General features: G+C 40.4%; 2 protein-coding genes across 2 annotated transcripts; one reads left to right on the plus strand and one right to left on the minus strand.

The window, feature by feature from the left end:
- Positions 1 to 3,972: 3,972 nt before the first annotated feature.
- On the plus strand, positions 3,973 to 14,225 carry abcb11a (ATP-binding cassette, sub-family B (MDR/TAP), member 11a). The gene is made up of 27 exons (XM_061841246.1): positions 3,973 to 4,018; positions 4,119 to 4,134; positions 4,215 to 4,272; positions 4,574 to 4,815; positions 5,563 to 5,647; positions 5,751 to 5,884; positions 5,967 to 6,138; positions 7,011 to 7,135; positions 7,203 to 7,377; positions 7,462 to 7,575; positions 7,733 to 7,843; positions 7,913 to 8,038; positions 8,111 to 8,314; positions 9,006 to 9,176; positions 9,251 to 9,440; positions 10,382 to 10,466; positions 10,551 to 10,659; positions 10,737 to 10,904; positions 10,995 to 11,099; positions 11,212 to 11,373; positions 11,956 to 12,159; positions 12,245 to 12,486; positions 12,578 to 12,734; positions 12,840 to 13,037; positions 13,131 to 13,337; positions 13,789 to 13,935; positions 14,025 to 14,225. Exons 1-27 carry the CDS (start codon positions 3,973 to 3,975, stop codon positions 14,223 to 14,225), a joined length of 3,954 nt encoding a protein of 1,317 aa, XP_061697230.1.
- A 2,175-nt stretch (positions 14,226 to 16,400) lies between these two features.
- Positions 16,401 to 18,964, minus strand: LOC133512141 (glucose-6-phosphatase 2-like). The gene is made up of 5 exons (XM_061841487.1): positions 18,695 to 18,964; positions 18,517 to 18,626; positions 18,198 to 18,309; positions 17,824 to 17,945; positions 16,401 to 17,147 (listed from the first exon to the last, which is right to left on the minus strand). Exons 1-5 carry the CDS (start codon positions 18,910 to 18,912, stop codon positions 16,636 to 16,638), a joined length of 1,074 nt encoding a protein of 357 aa, XP_061697471.1. The 5' UTR covers positions 18,913 to 18,964; the 3' UTR covers positions 16,401 to 16,635.
- Between the last annotated feature and the right edge of the window lie 885 nt (positions 18,965 to 19,849).

Below are 19,849 nucleotides of genomic sequence, written 5' to 3' on the forward strand. Positions count from 1 at the left end.
GCCTCCTGCCCGTTGATAGCTGGGATAGGCTCCAGCACTCCCCGTGACCCTCGAGAGGATAAGCGGTGAAGAAAATGGATGGATGCATAGTAATAGTTCTTTGGTCCATTGTTCCACAGGGTTCAATTTAAGGGCCACTGGCACTCTCGCTACCAGTGTGACACAAAAAGTTATCCAATTATGCTTAATTGGTATAAAAATTTCATTGATTGAGCAATCTGTAGTGACACAATTTCAAATTAAGACATTTGAGAGGAAATTTAGTCACAATCACATAATTTCAGTGCAAAGTGTTTACTTTTTGTGACAGGTTTAGTCCTGTGAGATAACTATAATCATGATGACTGTACAAAAAACAAACCAACAGGTTTGACAAGTAACTAATCAAGATAGTACCGTAAAAATGCACTTTCTTAACTAGACAGGTTACAGACTCAGTCACTTGGCCTAAAGTGTAGGTAATTAACATTAACACAATTAATATTCAGCATCATGTAAATGTTGGGAGTAAGGCTTTTTACACTTGTAAACTTTGTCAACACGCAGACTTTAATGAGCATGCGTAGAAAGTTTCCTTTTATTTTTTTTCTTTCACACTTTTTAAAGTGATATTTACTTCACATAATTATATAGACTTAGTCGGGAAAATAAACAAACATGAAATAAATGAGAACATGGCAAAATCATATGTAAAAACTAAAATAAAATACATTGAAGCTAATGGGCAGCATGGTGGCTCAACTGGAAAACGTTGGCCTCACAGTTCTGAGGTCCCGGGTTCAATCCCGGCTTCGCCTGTGTGCAGTTTGCATGTTCTCCCCATGGCTGCGTGGGTTTTCTCCGGGCACTCCGGTTTCATCCCACATCCCAAAAACATGCAGCATTAATTGGACACTCTAAATTGCCCCTAGGTGGTATTGTGAGTGCGCTTATTTGTCTCAATGTGCCCTGCGATTGGCTGGCGACCAGTTCAGGGTGTACCCTGCCTCCTGCCCATTGACAGCTGGGATAATCTCCAGCACGCCCCGCGACCTCTGTGAGGATAACCAGTAGCGTGCCGAAAAATACACTTCTAAATTGTAGGAGCAGCCAAAAGGGAAATATCTTACCTTTCATACAAAGTCTTTTAAAAAAGGAAAGGGTTCCATTTTGACACTTGTCCACAAGAAAAATGAATACAATGTCTACATGAATAAAACAGTAATTATTATAAGATAATATAAGTGACACGTGCACAGTGTAGGAGATCGTGAGGGTTTGTGTTTATTGCAGTGTTGTCTTTGACTGGAGTTCCACCTTCCCCTGACATTATCAATCACCTGTGTTGGGAATCCAGTATCAGACCATCTGTAAAGAGAGCAAATTCCAAATCCAAACACGTCCAAGCGGGCATTAACCTTTTGTCGGCAACTTGTGATATTTTTAGGTCTTACTCTGTCATAATCTCAGAGGAAATTGAATTGCAGTAGCAGCCCAAAATTCAGGGGTCTGAAACGGGTGGCCCGGGGGCCATTTGTGGCCATTGAGACAATATTTTGTGGCCCCTGCCTTAAGATGAAAGTTTAATGTTCATGTGGCCCTCGAGGTTTTTATGAATGGTACTTTTACAGTGTTGTTTGCAGAGCTGACGAACCTACCAATCACAGCAGATGGCTCTCGGGGCCGTGGCATCGACTGGGCTTGATGCAAGCAGAGAAACAGTTTTCATTGAGTTGCCATGGAGTTTTATTAGTAGTTTTGCACACAAATTGTTTACACCAGCGTCCTTGTTGATCTTATTTTTTCTTTAAAAAATAAGAAATACATTATAGAAGGTTGGACTTTTTTTTTCTAAATTAAATTGTGCGTACATGCATGTACATGTGCATCAGCGACCCGGCCTCAGGCAGATTCAGCCTTCAGCGGCCCCAAGGTAAACTGAGTTAGAGACCCCTGGACTAAATTCACACTGATGAGTACTGCTTCATGATTATGTAAAGGACACTTGTATATGTAAACTATTTGCTGTAGAGTCATTTGTGTATTGAACTTTTTTTTTTTTGCAAATAAGCAAAACCATGCTAACTTTGGCTTGTATTAATTTAATTTCTTGTACAATTATTGATCATGAACTTTATATAAAATCATGCTCAAAATAAATGTACAGTAATTATTCATTCATATTTAAAGGATAAAATATATATGAAAAGGAGAATCACGATGCAAAAAATTGACCTTATCCATCCATCCATCCATCCATCCATTTTATTAGCCGCTTACCCTGATAAGGGTCATGGGAGTGCTAGAGTCAATCCTAGCTGTCATTGGTCATATATTTTTCTGTGAAAAGTAAACTTACTGAACAAAAACCCATTATTTATATGGGTACTCATTATTTCAAGCATAAAAAAAACACATATACTGAATGACAAGTAAAATTAGTTTATAAAAAAAACTTTCACAATTTTTTAATTAATTAGTTGGTTTGCTTATTGATGTGTTCATTTATTCATTCTTTCAGTCATTCATTAAGGCATACCAAATATATTTACATTTAACGTTGAATTATTGAGTAAAATACAAATTTACATTCTTATGGGTTCTTCCGTCATCAATTTGTCTGTGATTTGGCTGACACAGAAGTCCCCGGAGCAAGCTTCAACCGAATTTGAACTAAATGTCTGAAGAATAAATTAATATGAGAGGGAAATGTATGACATTACATAGCATTTACATAGGTACGGTATGCTGAAATAAACCTGGTATTGCCACAGAACTCGGTGGCGTGCAATTAAATTGGCCAAAGTATAAAATCATTTTAATAAATAAAAGTCAAATGCCCTTTTACATAGTTCGTGGTCTGCATTCCAGTGAGATGACTTGCGGTTCTCATGCACACAGTTGACCACAACTAATGGCCTTACGGTCATTAAACCCGTTTTACAATCACATCTGATAACATCTAAAGCACATTCATAGATACAATAGCTTTTATATCTACATATGTATAATAATCGGAAGTATAAAATGATATCAAATAGGCCCATTTTAAAAGTCCCATTAGCTGTTTCTAAGAAATTATTTGGCTTCCCGCCTTGAAATCCATATTTTCATTATTTCCATTTTAATTTAGTCTTAAGAAACACAAACCTTATCAGTGTAATGGGGCTATAGATAATCGTAGTAGGGGAGGGGCATAGGTTGCCTTATTAACTCGTGCCGTGTTATTGCTGAGGAAAGCGGACATTCGCTGACAGCTGTCCTGTTCAGGTACAGTACTCCCCCCCCCCCACCTAAAACAACATTTATTCATATGATTTTTTGTTTTTTAAGGTGACGATTCACTTACTTACATTTATTAATGGATTTTTTTTTTTAAATAATGTGTTGATGCGTGTCTACCTGACAGTCAAAGGTTCTGTCATCGAAAGTCAGACTTTTTATGTATGCAGCATGCTTGTGTAGGATCAGAGTTTCACCAGGTACTGTGTCGCCCCAGATTAAAAAAAAAAAAAAAAAAGAAAAATTAAAAGATGTTAGGTTGTTTGAAGACCTGGCATAGTCCATAGTTGTAAATGTGAGTATTTCACTCTGTGCTATGTGGCTGCGTGTACCCTGCCTCTTGCTCAAAGTCAGCTGGGTCAGGCTGAAGTTCACCCTGACCCTGAACACCATCAGCAGTGGTAATGGATGAAGGGATGGAAAAAGAACACTGAGAACACAAATGCAGAACTCATCTAGTTTATATTAAAGGTATGAAGTCAGTATCTTGAATGATTAACCAAACAGCAATGAATGAGCGGGAAGTGTTGTGATCAATATTTTCACAACAAAGAACAATTGTGCATTAAAGTTCACCATTTTCAATCGATATTTGTGGTGAACTTTGTGAAGTCTGTGCAGGTATATCCAATGTTCAGGGGATGTTTATTTCATTTTTAAAGATTAACCCCTGTGATACTACACCCATGTTGTTTTCAGGAGACAGAAAAGATGAAGAAAACTATAAAGTTTACACCACCGCTTGTGGTAGATGTTGGTGAGTAACTTCACATTAAATGTACAAAAAAATCACTCATGCATAGCATCACTTTTAAGAGCCTTTTTTCACATTATTAAATAATTGCCATTATTTGCAGCAAAACAAAAGAACGGGTAAGTGATCTTACCAGTCTACTGTATATACCTCAAAAAATGTTTTTGGCTAAAATGTTAATCAAGCAAAATACTTTCAGAGATGAAAAGAAACAGAAGAAAGAAGAGAATGAGCTCAGTGTTGGGTACTTTCAGCTGGTAAGGCTACAGCTTAAACTTACAAATACATGTGTAATATAGAAATGTGCTAAGTATTCTATGCAGTATTTTTTACTAGGTTGTATTTATTATATTTTGTCCACTATTGTCTTCATCAAATGGAGGCTGATTTTGTTGTGTTAATAGAAATGAATTGCAATGACAAAAGCATTCCGTTGCATTGTGTTTTAAAATGTCATTTTTACAACAGTATTCTTTCCCCCCACCCCATCTTTGACCATTTCACTTGAGACCATTTCAACATCAGGATAGCTTAATGTACATACTTTCTCCTGACCAGTTTCGATTTGCCACCTGGAAGGAGGTTGTGATGATGGTAGTGGGGAGTGTGTGCGCACTGATCCATGGTGCTGCGGGCCCTCTAATGCTGCTGGTGTACGGCATGATGACCAACACATTTGTGGATTATGAGGTGGAGCTTCACGAACTGCAAGACCCAAATAAAACGTGCCGCCACAACACCATCCACTGGACAAATGGCTCCGTTTATGAGCCTGCTGAAAACATTACTCTTGTTTGTGGGTGAGTTGGTTTATTATCATTACGGCATTGAGAAGGCTTGCAGAACGAGCCCAAACTGGTCAGTTGGGTACAGTAATTATATTCGATGAACCTGGTTGGAAAAAAAAAATCAATGAAGACAAAGATAATAATATACCGTACAGTTGTGCCTTGACATATGAGTGAAACCTAATTCCTCAGCTGTTGTTTACCTGATATTTTTCACTTGTGACCAAATATATGCATATTTACTGTCGAAGTAAACGTAAAACAAGAAGAATTACAGATTGTGTATTTGAAACAACTACACAACCCTGCTTTCTGCTATTTTAATGCTATCATAGAGAGGAACAATATGACAATACTAACGTAAATACATTCTTCATGTTCTGTTTTTTTTTGGGGGGGGGTGGAAAAGATTAGTGGAATTTTAATTCATTTTAAAAGGGAAAAATGATCTAAGATACAAATGTTTTGAGTTATGGGCATTGTCAATGAACGTGTTCGACTCGTATCTCAAGGCACTGCTGTAATCTGTAGCGATAATAATTTGGCAAAATAAAGTATCAGAAATATTAGTAACAACACTGCTCTACAACCAGCATGACCACACAACTAAATAAAATACAAATCTTTTCATGTAACTACAATTGGATTGTACAAGTGTACCTAATATAATGGCCAGTGAGACGTCAACCATAACATATATTAAAATGATTCAATTTTAAACCAGTTAATCTTGACCTGATAATTACATTCTGTTGACAGTGTTGATATTGAAGCCCAGATGACTATGTTTGCATACTACTATATTGGGATTGGAATAGGAGTTCTTTTTCTTAGTTATTTTCAAGTAAGTATTCGACAGTTCTTTCTAAAGGACTCAATTAGAGCAAAATAATATTATGGTATAAAACTGTGGTTTTGTGATCTAATGTGCCCCCCCCCTCTTTCAGGTTGTTCTCTGGGTGTCAGCCGCTGCGAGACAGATTCAGAGAATCCGAAAGACTTATTTCCGTAAAATTATGCAAATGGAGATTGGATGGTTTGACTGCAACTCTGTTGGGGAACTGAACACAAGATTATCTGAGTGAGGCCTTGAAGCGCACATCGGGTCCATGTCAGTATGTGGTTTCCACATTACTGTATATTATTGTTCAACTCCTTCTCAGTGACATCAACAAGTTGAATAACGCCATCGCCGACCAGGCGTCTTTCTTCATCGAGAGGCTCTCCACCTTCGTGTTTGGGTTCATGGTGGGCTTCATCGGCGGATGGAAGCTGACATTGGTTGTGATTGCTGTGAGCCCTCTGATCGGTGTCGCAGCTGCACTGATGGCAATGGTATAGTTGTGACCCCTACTCTACAAAGCCCAATTTGGGTCATTTAAGCAACTGAGATCCCTGAAAGCGGGCCCCAAATTCCCCTTTGTGTTGGGGTTGTTGTGTGTAATCCACTAAGATTGAGGTGCAGCTGCAGATCCCCCCACAAATGGGGCTTTTGTGGTTTAGGTAGCTTTGATCGTGTTCACAATGGAGAATATGGCAGAAATGAATTTTGAAATGACAGGATTAAAAGTGTTTATAAAAGAGCCAAACAAACTGACACTAGATATTTCGTCACAAAGTTCATGATGATTCCTTTTGAATAACACATACATCCTAGTGGAGAATATTAACGTCTGTCTAAGGACGGAACAACTTGCACGAGTGCAGTCAATTGCTCAGATAATTTAGGGGAGATCTGTAACTCCAAAAAAGCCATGTTCTGTTTGATTTGACCTGTCCCAGCACCAATTACTACAGTCTATGGAAATGATCCAGGCACAAGGGAAAGTGAAATAAAGAGTTGAAAGAATTGAAATACATTTTCTTGTAGGTGATGTTGCATGTCTCCTTCTTCTGACAACCCGGGCTTTATAAATTGGATTGTTAAATAGACAATATTTCTTGAACTTTTTTGTTTCTGGCATTTCAAAAAAGTTTATATGAGCAGCAATGTTCCATTGTCACCGCTGTTCCCCTCAATTTGCCAATACCACGCAGTATTTTGAGCAGTGCTATTGTCCCTGTTTAGCAGATGCAATTCTGGGTGCACATGGTTAGTAGATCAGCTTGCTGGTGTCTGTTTTTGCACACACATTTTTTTTTTTGCAAATCAGTTCAATCATTCAAGTAGGTTAAATGGTTTGGTGAGATGTTCATCTTTCCTGTAGGCTGTGGCCAGGGTAACAGGATGGGAGCTGAAAGCATATGCAAAGGCGGGAGCTGTGGCTGATGAGGTCCTGTCGTCCATTAGAACGGTGGCGGCGTTTGGTGGGCAGGACAAAGAGGCTGAGCGGTAGTTCTTTTTCACAACTGTATTCTTAATGAATTGCATGTGAAATTTTAAAATACAAAATATTCAGGTATGACCGAAACCTTGTGGAAGCACAGAACTGGGGAGTTAAAAAAGGTGCGATCATCGGAATTTTCCAAGGATATCTGTGGTGCATCATTTTCCTTACTTACGCTCTGGCTTTTTGGTATGGCTCAAAGCTTGTCATCGAAACTAAGGAGCTATCTCCTGGGACCCTTGTTCAAGTACGTAAAATTATTATTTTTTGCCTTTAACGTCTTACCCAATGCACCCCTATGATGCCATGTCACCACCATCCACCTTTGCAGGTGTTTTTTGGAGTTTTGATAGCAGCAATAAACCTAGGCCAGGCCTCACCTTGCTTGGAGGCCTTTGCGTCAGGCCGTGCAGCTGCAAAGACCATCTTTGAAACTATTGACAGGGTACAACCAGCCTCTATCCATCCACAGTTGGGAAATGACAATGATCATCATTGACCATGAAAATGTTTTGCTAATCATTTATCGGTATAGATTAAGGTATCCATTTTCAGATATCTCAGTATTCACAGATCGTGTTTTATTTATTTTTTGTTCACAGGAAGCAGAGATAAATTGTTTTTCTGACGATGGTTATAAATTAGACAGGGTGAAAGGTGACATTGAGTTCCATAATGTCACGTTCTACTACCCATCCAGACCTGAAGTCGTGGTAACATTTGTTTTAATCAAGCAGATACCCGCATCATTCACTTGTATTGAACTAATCTACCTTTTTCAGATTTTAAATGATCTAAGCGTGCAGGTTAAAGCAGATGAAACCACTGCTTTTGTTGGACCCAGCGGCTCGGGGAAGAGTACAGCAGTGCAGCTCATCCAAAGGTTTTATGACCCAAAGGAAGGAATGGTGATAAAATATCCTACGATCTGTTGGACTGAACCGGAATCTTTCAAGACTAAAAAAAACCTTCATTTGTAGGTGACTTTGGATGGCCATGACATCCGAAGTTTAAACATTAAGTGGCTGCGCTCATTGATTGGTATCGTAGAACAAGAGCCGGTGTTGTTTGCCACTACAATTGCAGAAAACATCCGCTTTGGAAAACCTGGAGTGACCATGGAGGAAGTAATTCAGGCGGCAAAAGAGGCCAATGCCTACGATTTTATAATGGGCCTTCCACAGGTATGTTTACAACAATCTATGATTTGTAGCAGATAGATGGTCAGTCGTGGTTTAAGGTGGGCTGTAAAGAAAGGGTGATGTAAACCGTTTGTAGTCTCTCACAGCTTGAGCAGACATGTGACTTAAGCAGACATGTGACTTAATGAGTTTTCATCTGTACTATATAGCGTTCCAATTTAAGGAGAGATGGAAACAAGTAACGGAATAAGACAAGGCTTATGTTGAACTTAACCTGTCTGCTGTCACTCCACGAGCAGCTTTGTTCAAATCCACATCTTCCCATTGCATCAGCGATATGTTTTTTTGGTCCCATATTTTGCTTTTACTTTTAATAAAACCTCTCTTTACTGTGATAAATGATTCCAGACTCACACAACCAAGTGGATATCTTGGCATAGACCTTTTCTGTTCTGGACTTGTAATTCAGTTTTTGGTTCTCAGCACAATGAAAACAACTTGAAACAAAACGATAGTGATGAGACAAGTAAAATGTGTTAAAAAGTAGGAACTAATCAGATTTGTTAGGTGCTTATGACTGCTAATGTCCCTGAAACTTTAAAAACAACTAACTAGGTTCTTGCACTCATCTATCACTTGAGACTGTATCTCTAAATCTAACAATGTACTCCACATCAGACGAAAGAAGCAATTTAAGAAACTTGAAAGTTAGACCTGGCTATTTATTTTTTAGAAATTTGGTACTTTGGTGGGTGAAGGTGGAGGTCAAATGAGTGGAGGGCAGAAGCAGAGGATTGCTATTGCTCGAGCTCTGATCCGGAATCCTAGGATCCTGCTCTTGGATATGGCAACGTCAGCCCTGGACAATGAGAGTGAAGCTGTTGTCCAGAAGGCATTAGACAAAGTATGTAACCATTGATACTTTTTCACTTTATACATTTCATTGAACAAGTGCAGTGACATGACCCTTAATGACAGGTGCGTGTGGGAAGGACCACCATTTCGATAGCCCACCGTCTTTCCACCATCAGGAAAGCGGATGTGATCGTTGGATTTGAACGTGGACGGGCTGTGGAGAAAGGAACCCACAGCCAGCTCCTGGAAAAGGAAGGTGTCTACTTCACTCTGGTCACCCTGCAAAACCACAGTGTATCAAACACAGCTAATGGTAAGTCCATAGAATCCTGATGAGCCGTAAATATAGAACTTTCTCAATTGTCAGCTGAAGGGTTAAGCAGGTTGAGGGGGCTGGCAGATGAGCACTTCAAATGTTGTTATTAAAACTTGTCATACTCTCTTCACTTCAAAAGCCAAATGAAAAGTATCAGCCTTGGATTTTAAAATCTTGCCCTCGGTTTTTATATAGTCCTCCACTCCACTGTTGTTATTTGAGTTTCCATTTAAATTTAAATTTCTTCCACTGTCTCTGGTTGTAGTCGTATTCCTTCAATGACATCACACCTAGTGACTGAATGATTGAAAGTAGTGAAGTTATTTGCCCTGAAGGTGCCATCTGAAACCAAGCAATGGCAAAATATATCAACAGGAATAAAAATGTGATATACATTTTTTAAAACGGCAGTGGTTAGCACAGCTACCTTCCAGTCAAGTGGTCAAGGTCTTGAAACTCAGCTCACAACTGCCTGTGTGGCGTTTAAATTTTCGCTTTTTGCTTTTCTTCGTTTTCTTTGGTTTCTCAAGGTTCCTCCCACATTCCAAACATTGTATATTAGTGTGAATGGTGGTTTCAATGTATTTTTGTTGTTTATATGTAGCCTGCAGTAAACTGGTGAACAGTCTAGAGTCTTCGTTTCCTTTTTCCCAAAGTTAGTTGGGATAGGCTTCAGTTCATCTGTAACCCTAATGAGGACAAGTGCTATTGAACGTGGATGCATGGGCAGATAGACTAAAAAAAACAGGCCCTATTCGCATATTCGTTGTTGCTAATCATCAGAACCTCTAACATCTTCACCCTGTGCCTGAGATCTTTGCAGATGTTTACTATTTCCACATTTCAGTCAAGCAAATGGCAAGGCTTAGTTCACTTTCCTCCAGAATTACCAAAACCTCATGAAAGATGAGTTGACTGTTGACTTCAATTTCTTCCAGGTTCTGCCAGTGGAGCTGCTGCTGTGGAAAATTTTGAAACAAAACCAAGAACTCTTAGCCGGTCTAGCTGCAGGTCAAGTAAAAGGTGCAGCAAAGTCAACAGAAAGGACCGTTTCAGAAAGGATTAAATCAGGAGATGATACTGAATTAATTGATATTATTCCAATAGGAGCTCGGGTCGACTGCGATCTCAGAGCAACTTGTCCAGTGATTTTAGCCCAGACACGGTATCAAACAGCCTCAGGATCTTTTCCAGCCAGAAGATCACACAAGACATTGTATGCTTACACCATGTGAAACCATTGCCGTCATCTGTCATTTAGAAATAGAATAACTTCATGCAAATTGCCAACAGCCTGAGTATGAGGAAGAGGAAGATGAGCATCTTCAACCAGCTCCAATCGCACGGATCCTCAAGTACAATCAGTCAGAGTGGCCCTACATGCTCCTGGGCTCTTTGGGAGCTGCTATCAATGGTTCTGTTAACCCCATCTATGCTGTGCTGTTTAGTCAAATTCTCGGGGTACGGGCATTTTGTATCAGGTTCGGTCGATTTGTTAATGGTTTCAGAAACTTAAGAGGTTCACTGGTTGCTTTTTTTGTGTCTGTGCAGACCTTTGCCCTAGCTGACATAAATGAGCAGAGGAACCAGATAAATGGGATATGTGTTCTGTTTTGCATTGTGGCTGCAACAAGTGTCTTCTCACAGTATTTACAGGTTTGCACAAACAATTAATGTTAACGTATTTTCAGAATTAAACTAGAAACACTGTATATGAGTCAAGTAAAGTAAGTCCTTATTTGTAAATGAATATGATCTGATGTTGCAGGGATACGCCTTTGCAAAGTCTGGAGAGTTGCTGACACGTCGCCTAAGGAAATTGGGCTTCCAGGCCATGCTGAGACAAGACATTGGCTGGTTTGATGACCTCCAAAACAGCCCTGGAGCGCTGACCACCAGACTGGCCACTGACGCCTCCATGGTCCAGGGTGTGAGTAGTTCCTTTTCAAGCTTATATCTAGAGTGATTTATTAAGGTTTTGGTTACTAGTGTTTTTTGTTTTGTTTTACTTTAGAGTATTCCTTTTGACATAGTCTGACAACAGGTACTGTACAGGATTATCCCCCCCCCAAAAAAAAATAAAAAATGCAAAACTCGTTTCCACGGAAAACTGTACAGCCATGGGATCAACGGAAACGTTCAGAACCACAATCATACTGGCACCTCCGATCTGTCAAGAAATTAGATTATACAAGAAACTATCAAAATTATTTTTCACACAAAAATCAAGAAGGGATTGGCCTTCAGAAAAATATTTGCCTATATGTTTAAGTAATGTATATAACATGAGTTTCATTTAATTGAATTACTCAATAAATTCAAATTTCAATAACAGTCAATTTTTTTTGCAATGCACCATTGCTGAAAATGCCAAAAATAACCACAATGATAATGTCGCCGGAATCCTGTACACGTCCAAGTTGTCCAGCATTTCCCCTCAAAAAAAAAAAAAAAAAAAAAGAATTAAAGAAAAGATGTTGTAGTTTCATAGTTGTTTTGTATTTTGTCTTAGGCTACAGGATCGCAGATTGGCATGGTCGTCAATTCCTTGACCAACATTGGAGCCTCCTTCATCATTGCCTTCTATTTTAGCTGGAAGCTAACTTTGGTCATTATGTGCTTCTTGCCGCTCATTGGGCTGTCTGGACTCTTGCAAGCCAAAATGTTGACTGGTTTTGCAAATGAAGATAAAAAAGCAATGGAAGACGCAGGCCAGGTTTGTACCCTCACCATTAGAGTATGTATAAGAGATCCCAGGATGGATTTCTGTACATTTTTACCCAAAATGACCTTTTTCGCAGGTTTCCAGTGAAGCTCTTGCCAACATCAGAACCATTGCAGGTTTAACCAAAGAGAGCACATTTGTGGAATCGTATGAGCAAAAACTCGAGTGTCCTTATAAATCTGCCAAGAAGCGGGCCAACATCTACGGGCTCTTTTTTGGCTTGTCCCAATGTGTAATATTCATGGCATACGCTACGTCGTTTCGGTATGGGGGATACTTGGTGAACGCTGAGGGACTGCAGTATGTGATAGTTTTCAGGTGGGTAAAATAATATCTGCTGAGTTCTTCTCAAATATGCATCGCGATGGTGATCACCAATAAATTGTGCGCTGATATCTTGTTCCTCCAGGGTGATATCGGCAGTTGTAACCAGCGGAACTGCACTGGGTAGAGCTTCTTCTTTCACTCCTGATTACGCCAAAGCTAAGACAGCTGCCGCTCATTTATTCAAACTTTTGGATCGAACACCTAAAATCAGCATAAGCAGCACGGATGGCGAGAAATGGGTTTGTATATAAAATAGTAGAAATGTGATGTGAATGCTGAGAAATGTTTGGGAATCCAAAATGGAAACTTTACTTTGTGAATTAATCTTGGTCTGTCACCATCAGGAGAACTTCAAGGGTGAAATAGAGTTTGTCAATTGTGAGTTCACCTACCCAACACGCCCGGATGTGCGCGTGTTGAAAGGTCTGCTGGTGTCCGTAAAGCCCGGTGAGACGTTGGCGTTCGTGGGGAGCAGCGGCTGTGGTAAAAGCACCAGTGTTCAACTGTTGGAAAGGTTCTACGACCCGGACGAAGGGAAAGTGGTCTGTGCACTGTTGGGAACACTCATTTTAATCTCCAAACGAAGCAATTTGACAAAAATGTCAGAAAAAAATTCTGTCTGATTTTGATTGCAGTTGATCGATGGTCGCCCGTCTCAGTCAGTGAATGTGCCCTTCCTGAGATCTCAGATTGGCATCGTGTCCCAGGAGCCTGTTTTGTTTGACTGCAGCATAGCTGAGAATATTCAGTATGGGGACAACACGCGCAGCGTCAGCAGAGAAGAAATTGTGGAGGCGGCCAAGAAAGCTTACCTCCATGACTTTGTGATGACGCTACCAGATGTGAGAGTAAACCTTTTACTTTGATGAATCAAGTACAAATAAAAAAAAGATCTACTTGGAGAATATAAATGCTAATTTTTAGGGAAATCCGCAAAAGGGAGTGCAAATGTGACATTTTAATGAGAATCAATGCATAAAGATTACTATAAAATATATAGTAAATGATGAGAAGTAAATCATTGTTGACATGACATACATTGGAGACTCTAAATGACCCTTTTGGTGTCATTCTGAGTGCAAATGGCTGTTTTTCTCTATGTGCCCCTGCAACCAACCACTTCCTGCCCGACATTAGCTGGGATATGCTCCAGCACTCCCGCTACCCTTGTGAGGATTAGTGGCTCAGGAAACGGGTGGATGGATGTCATCTCTGATTTGTTATGTTCAGCATTGCTAACATTGATGCATTTGTCATTCTCTCGATCCTTGAATACATGGGACAAATTTTTAGAAATATGAAACCCAGGTTGGTGCGCAAGGTTCCCAGCTATCAAGAGGACAAAAACAACGCATCGCCATTGCCAGGGCTATTGTCAGGAACCCCAAGATCCTTCTTCTAGATGAGGCCACCTCTGCCCTGGACACGGAAAGTGAAAAGGTTGCAAGTTTTTGTGCACATGACAAGCTTGATCCTTACATGATAAAGACAGGATGTCATTCTGACCTTTTTTTCTTTTTTTTGTACAGACTGTCCAGTCTGCTCTGGATGACGCGAGAAAAGGTCGAACCAGCATCGTCATTGCTCACCGACTCTCCACCATCCAGAACGCTGACATCATTGCAGTGATGTCACATGGTGTCGTCATAGAACAAGGCACGCATGATGAACTCATGGCCAAGACTGGTGCTTACTACAAACTGGTCACAACTGGTGCGCCCATCAGCTAGTGACAGAATGTAAATACAGTAGCAGTGGAGGAAAAGCTTTTGAAATTATTCATCTTGGTCTAACCCAGTAGTTTTCAGACTTAGGGGGCTCGGCGGAGAGCAACCATGAACACTTTACATTATTATATTATATATTGGGTGGGGGGGTAATTTTATCTACAAAAGGGGGGCGGAAAAAAAAGGGAACCACTGGCTAACCACAACCTTGGTGAAACTGAAAATTTCAACAAAAGTGGGTTTTGTATCCACTGTACTGGGGGGAGTGGGTGGGGAGGAGTGTGAAGCTACAGGGAGACGAGATAGTGAGGGTGGACGACTTAAAATACTTGCGGTCAACAATAGAGAGCAATGGAGAGTGTGGTAAGGAAGTGAAGAAATGGGTCCAAGCGAGGTGTCTGGTTTTCTCTGTGATAGAAGAGTCTCCGCTAGGATGAAGGTCAAAGTTTATGAAACAGTGGTGAGGCCGGCCATATTATACGGATTAGAGACGGCGGCACTGAAGAAACAACAGGAAGCTGAACATGAGGTAGCAGAAATGAAGATGTTGAGGTTCTCACTCGGAGCGACCAGGTTGGATAGGATTATAAATAAGATCATTAGAGGGATAACCAAAGTTGGATGTTTTGGAGGCAAGGTTCGAGAGTGCAGACTTAGATGGTTTGGACATGTTCAGAGGCGAGAGAGTGACTATATTGGTAGAAGGGTGCTGAGAATGGAGCTGCCAGGCAAAAGAGCGAGAGGAAGACCAAAGAAAAGTTTAATGGATGCTGTGAGGGAGGACATGAGGACAGTGGGAGTTAGAGAGGAAGATGCAGAATATAGGCTTAGATAGAAAAAGATGACGCGCTGTGGCGACCCCTAACGGGACAAGCTAAGAGAAAAAGGAGAAGAAGTCACATTCCAAATGGGATGTTTGAATCACTTGCAGCTATTTTGGAGGTAAATTGTTGTCTTCGTGTAGGAGGCGGTGTACGCCCTGAGCTGGTTGCCAGCCAATCGCAGGGCACATAGAGACGGACAACAGTTGCACTCACAGTCACACCTCAGGGCAATTTAGACTCTCCAATTAATGCATGTGTTTGGGATGTGGGAGGAAACGGGAGTGCCCAGAAAAACCCACACAGGCACGGGGAGAACAAGTAAACTCCACACAGACGGTGCTAGGATTTGAACCCGGGTCCTCAGAACTGTGAGGCCAACGCTCTACAGCTTTTCCACCGTGCCACCTCATACATGTGTTCTAGAAGTTTGTTCAATAGAACGACAACATTCTTGATTTATGCACTCTTTTACCTCCTCATATGAGTAACAACGGACTCATGTTCCTTGAGGCGATAATGTGTATGCCGCTTTGTTTGTTAACAGGTTACTAGACCACTTAGTTCACTTATGTAATAAGCTGAAATACGTACCACTGGATGCTTAGCAACGATGCACACAGCTAATAGGGAGCTTAAATGGATGCTGCTGGGGAGCTACACTAATCTGTCTAAAGCAAATCTAATTAAATTGGACACCCTTCTGCATTGTAGCATTTTGGCTGATTAATTGGAAAATATACACCTCACTCTAGGCAACCAAGGACTGAGTGCGTCATTAACACGCATGATGATCATATAAACACGGACATTTCAAACACATGTTGCGGGAGAGAAACGTAAAGTAATGTAAAAAAGCCCGAGAGGTATATACTAAATGTAGCAGATGGGGTCTGCACTCGTTAGTTTTCAATCGAGGCTCTCATGACTTCATGTATTGGTGTATTATAGTATCTCCATTTTTTTCTACCTCCTTGAATGCTTGCAAGTCTAATGTGTATTGTATAATGCATTGGAAAAGTGTATGAAATGCATCATTGAAAAAGCATTACATTTAATTTCATACAATGTTCTAAATACATTTGTTCTGCTTTGACATCAGTCCAATTTAGCTCTCTTTATTCAATGTTTAATCTCATGGTTTTAGTAACCAAACAACATTATTGTACTTTTCTATATGGTGATGTACCTTTTTTTTTCTTTTTCTTTTTTTTTTATAAATCCTGACTACAATAAACCACTAATGACTTGTAACTGTCAATGTTCAATGAAAAAGTGAAAATAATAAACAAATACCCGATTTGAGATTTCTCCTTCAAACACTAATTCTGAGGTTGTGATAGCGAAAATAAAATCAAAATCACATCTTAAAATGTACAATTTATTAAGTTTCCTTTACAGCAACTTTCAAAATTATATAATACAGTTTTCACAAGGCAATCCTGTAAAATAAGGTTGAATAAAGTAAAACCATAACTTCATAATATGTACAAAAATGTGCTACACTTGTGTGCATTCATTACATCACCTAATATGTCATTGAATATAATTAAAACCAAAAATATTACTCATATTACAAGACGACGTTGCTTCTAAACAAGTTTCCTGTCCTCGTGTCCCATCATCAGGAAAACACAGTACGGAATCAGAGCAACCACAACAAGCGGCATTGAGGCACTCTTGCAAAAAGACAGTATGTAAAAAAGCACCTCGGTGTGAGTGGGTATTTTCACTACGCCATACACTTGAAGGGTCGTGAGGGTGGCGGCCACGCACATGAGTTTAAATCGGATTTCGTGGCCGTTCTTGCCCTTACAACTTTGAATGAACATCTCAGAGTTGACGGCCAGACCCAGGCCGAACAAGACTCCCAGGTTTCTCACCAGCCCAGCGAAAGGAGTGGTGTCGAGGTGGATCCAGTCTGGACTGGCGCACCACCTCTTGGCTTTGGTGACTGACCACAGTGGGTCCGTGCCTGCCAGGTTGAGTAGCAGGTAGAAGCCGAGAGCAACGGAGAAGAGGAAAACACTGGTCTGAATGTAAGTTTTCAAACTTGCATTGTAAACGGAGGGGATGTGTTCAACTGTCTTTGCGACGAGCATTCCTACAAATGGCCAAAAAGATAGAAATACATGGATTAGAAACTGTGTATAAACTACTCACAAAAAGTTACAGATGATAAGAGTTTCAGGTGAAATTTCACGGATCCAACTGAAATACGTTACAACCTTTGAACTTAAGCTAATAAAATTTTCTTAATAGGGTTAGGGTTTTTCTCCGGGCACTCTGGTTTCCTCCCACATCCGAAAAAACATGCAACATTAATTGGACACTTTAAATTGCCCCGTTGGTGTGATTGTGCGTGTGACTCTTGTCTGTCTCCATGTTCCCTGCGATTGGCTGGCAACACATTTAGGGTGTACCCCGCCTCCTGCCCGATGCCTGCTGGGATTGGCTCCGGCACTCCTGCGACCCTCGTGAGGATAAGCGGCTCAAATACAAATTCCAACTAGACCAACCAATTAGTTTAACTCATTTATTGATCAAACACCGGTTGTTTTGCTGTTCAAGTCACCGGGTTGTGCAAAGTGTGCTAAAACATTGAACAGTTGTACATTTACATATAAAAGTTTGGAGACAGTCACGTTAAGCGCACCTGTAAAGGTTACCGCGCATTTAAGGTTTAAAGTTCCACGTTCCCAACTTTTTTTTTCTTTTTTTTTTAGCAGTGTACATTACAAAAAACATTGAAAAATAAAAATATCTGTGACAAAACTCACCAGCTAGAAGACCGAGGATGACCTGATGAGGGAAATGTGTGGCAATAAAAACCCTGGAGATGCAAACACTTATTTGAATGATCCAAAAAGCAGTCCACAGGCATGACTTCAGAAGCCAAAACCTGGAAGAACACAGTGAAAGAATTGAAAATGTGAATTTGAATTACACAGTTTGCTTGAGGTTCTGCAAGATCTGCTAGCTTCAGGTTCCTTGCCAGGTCTTCCTCCTTCTTGCCACAGTCTCAAAACGATGCCCCTCATCTTGGGTACATTGCCAAATTGCATTTAGGTGTATGCTTAGCCTCATGTCAGCCAGAGGTAGGTTCGGAGCAGGATAAATATTCGGGGGGAAATAAATAGATGGACAGACGCACCTCTTGGAAGTGTGGTCTGTGGTGAAAGCGGCAAGCCCAGTTGAGTTGAGCACAGACGTGATCATGACATACCAAAGGCATGATGAGCCCATGGTGTGACCGGATGGACTACCTGTAGCAAAAACGGGTTGGTATCTCGAAGTCATTGTATGTTCATTCCCCTGACGCTTGATTAGATAGTTCTCGATAAACTAATGAAAGAAATCAGAACTTCAAATATTTTAAATGGTAGTTGTCAGAATGTATTTTACATTATATTGAGATGTTTTTCCAGGAATTGACCCTTTTTTAACCTTAGTTATTAGTACAGTGTACTTACCTGGACCTGTTTCACAAGTTATGCGAAACTGTTCCAAATGGGGGAGAGAACCGTTCTGGATAAGATGACTTTCATGCACCCACCAATAGGGTCGCTGCCCAAAGAGAATCCTAAAATAACAAGTTCCTGATTAAAATATTAATAATACAAATGGGTACCACTGAGACCGTTGGCTTACCATTTGAAAATGAGATTGAACCAGTCACCAAAAACAGCCGCCCATATCATCTTGGTGCCCACACTGTGATTGAGGTGGAACCACAGGGGGAAATAAACCGAGAATATATTTCGAGGGTCGCCCACGGTTGAAATGAGGACGAGAAAGTCATGGTATTCCCCGTAGTTGTTCTGGAGATGCTGAATAACCAGCACCTCATTATTGTAGACAAAATCCATCTATAGTTGACTCTCTGCGGCCACTACTGAAAGAACAACTTCGCCAACACCAGTGAATGCAACATAACAACTACACAGCTTCTCAGACAGCTTTATATCTCAAGCTAGATTCATGATAATAAATCATTCTGTAGCGCCATGGCAACAACTGGAAGCTCTTTAGTTTGCACACAAGAAATCTTGTGTTTCAGAGTCATTAGCACGCAGCACTTTCACATGTTACAAAACTGGTAATGCCCGAACTGTCAGCCATTAGATATGTTACACTTCATTGCTTTTACAATTGTTAAATATTAGCCACTGTAAACACGAAAACGGAGAGCTACCAACGTAAGCTGCTGGACCAGTTTCATTTATTTCCACATTTTTCTTGCACATCTGGTACCTGCAAATAAACTTGGAGATGATTTAACATCACAATGGGTATATAGTCAACATTTATGTGTTTTAAAAAAATATATATATTTTCTGTCATAACATCGCCCTGCACCTTCATTTTTATTCATCCATTTATTTTCCTTTACAGCATGTGACTCATGATGATAGATGACGCCAAAGCCTATCCCAGCAGACTTTGGAAGAGAGAGATGCTGTGAACTCCAGACTGGTCGCCAGCCAACGGCAGGACACTTCGAGATAAAAATCTTCCAACCTTTTTGTAAACCTTGTTTTGTATTCTCATGCCTGTGTGCCACCTCAGATGTGAATTAAGATCACTACATTGTTCAAGAGTTACTTGTCTGCTTTGGGGTCCATGGGGTACAGCTGAGGCCTATCATTACATAATCAAAACATATAAAAATATAGCAAAATAAGAGAAAAGATGTGCCTGTGACGGACTGGTGACCAGTTTAGGGTGTAGTCTGCCTTTTGGTTGGAGTGAGCTGGGGTACATTCTACCACCTCGTGACCCTAACCACGATGAGTGGCGTTGAAA

This window comes from Syngnathoides biaculeatus, chromosome 14 (assembly GCF_019802595.1).
Source record: "Syngnathoides biaculeatus isolate LvHL_M chromosome 14, ASM1980259v1, whole genome shotgun sequence".
Taxonomy (NCBI): domain Eukaryota; kingdom Metazoa; phylum Chordata; class Actinopteri; order Syngnathiformes; family Syngnathidae; genus Syngnathoides; species Syngnathoides biaculeatus.

Bases quoted from the DNA above. Each gene is read 5' to 3' on its own strand.
- LOC133512141 (XM_061841487.1), bottom strand. From the start codon at position 18,912: ATGGATTTTGTCTACAATAATGAGGTGCTGGTTATTCAGCATCTCCAG. The intron at 18,310-18,516 runs GTAAGTACACTG...TTTTTGCTACAG, and splicing joins AACTTGTGAAACAGGTCCAG to GTAGTCCATCCGGTCACACC. The intron at 17,946-18,197 runs GTGCGTCTGTCC...GTGTTCTTCCAG, and splicing joins ACAGACCACACTTCCAAGAG to GTTTTGGCTTCTGAAGTCAT.
- abcb11a (XM_061841246.1), top strand. From the start codon at position 3,973: ATGAAGAAAACTATAAAGTTTACACCACCGCTTGTGGTAGATGTTG. The intron at 7,136-7,202 runs GTAGTTCTTTTT...CAAAATATTCAG, and splicing joins CAGGACAAAGAGGCTGAGCG to GTATGACCGAAACCTTGTGG. The intron at 10,660-10,736 runs GTATGCTTACAC...AATTGCCAACAG, and splicing joins AGAAGATCACACAAGACATT to CCTGAGTATGAGGAAGAGGA.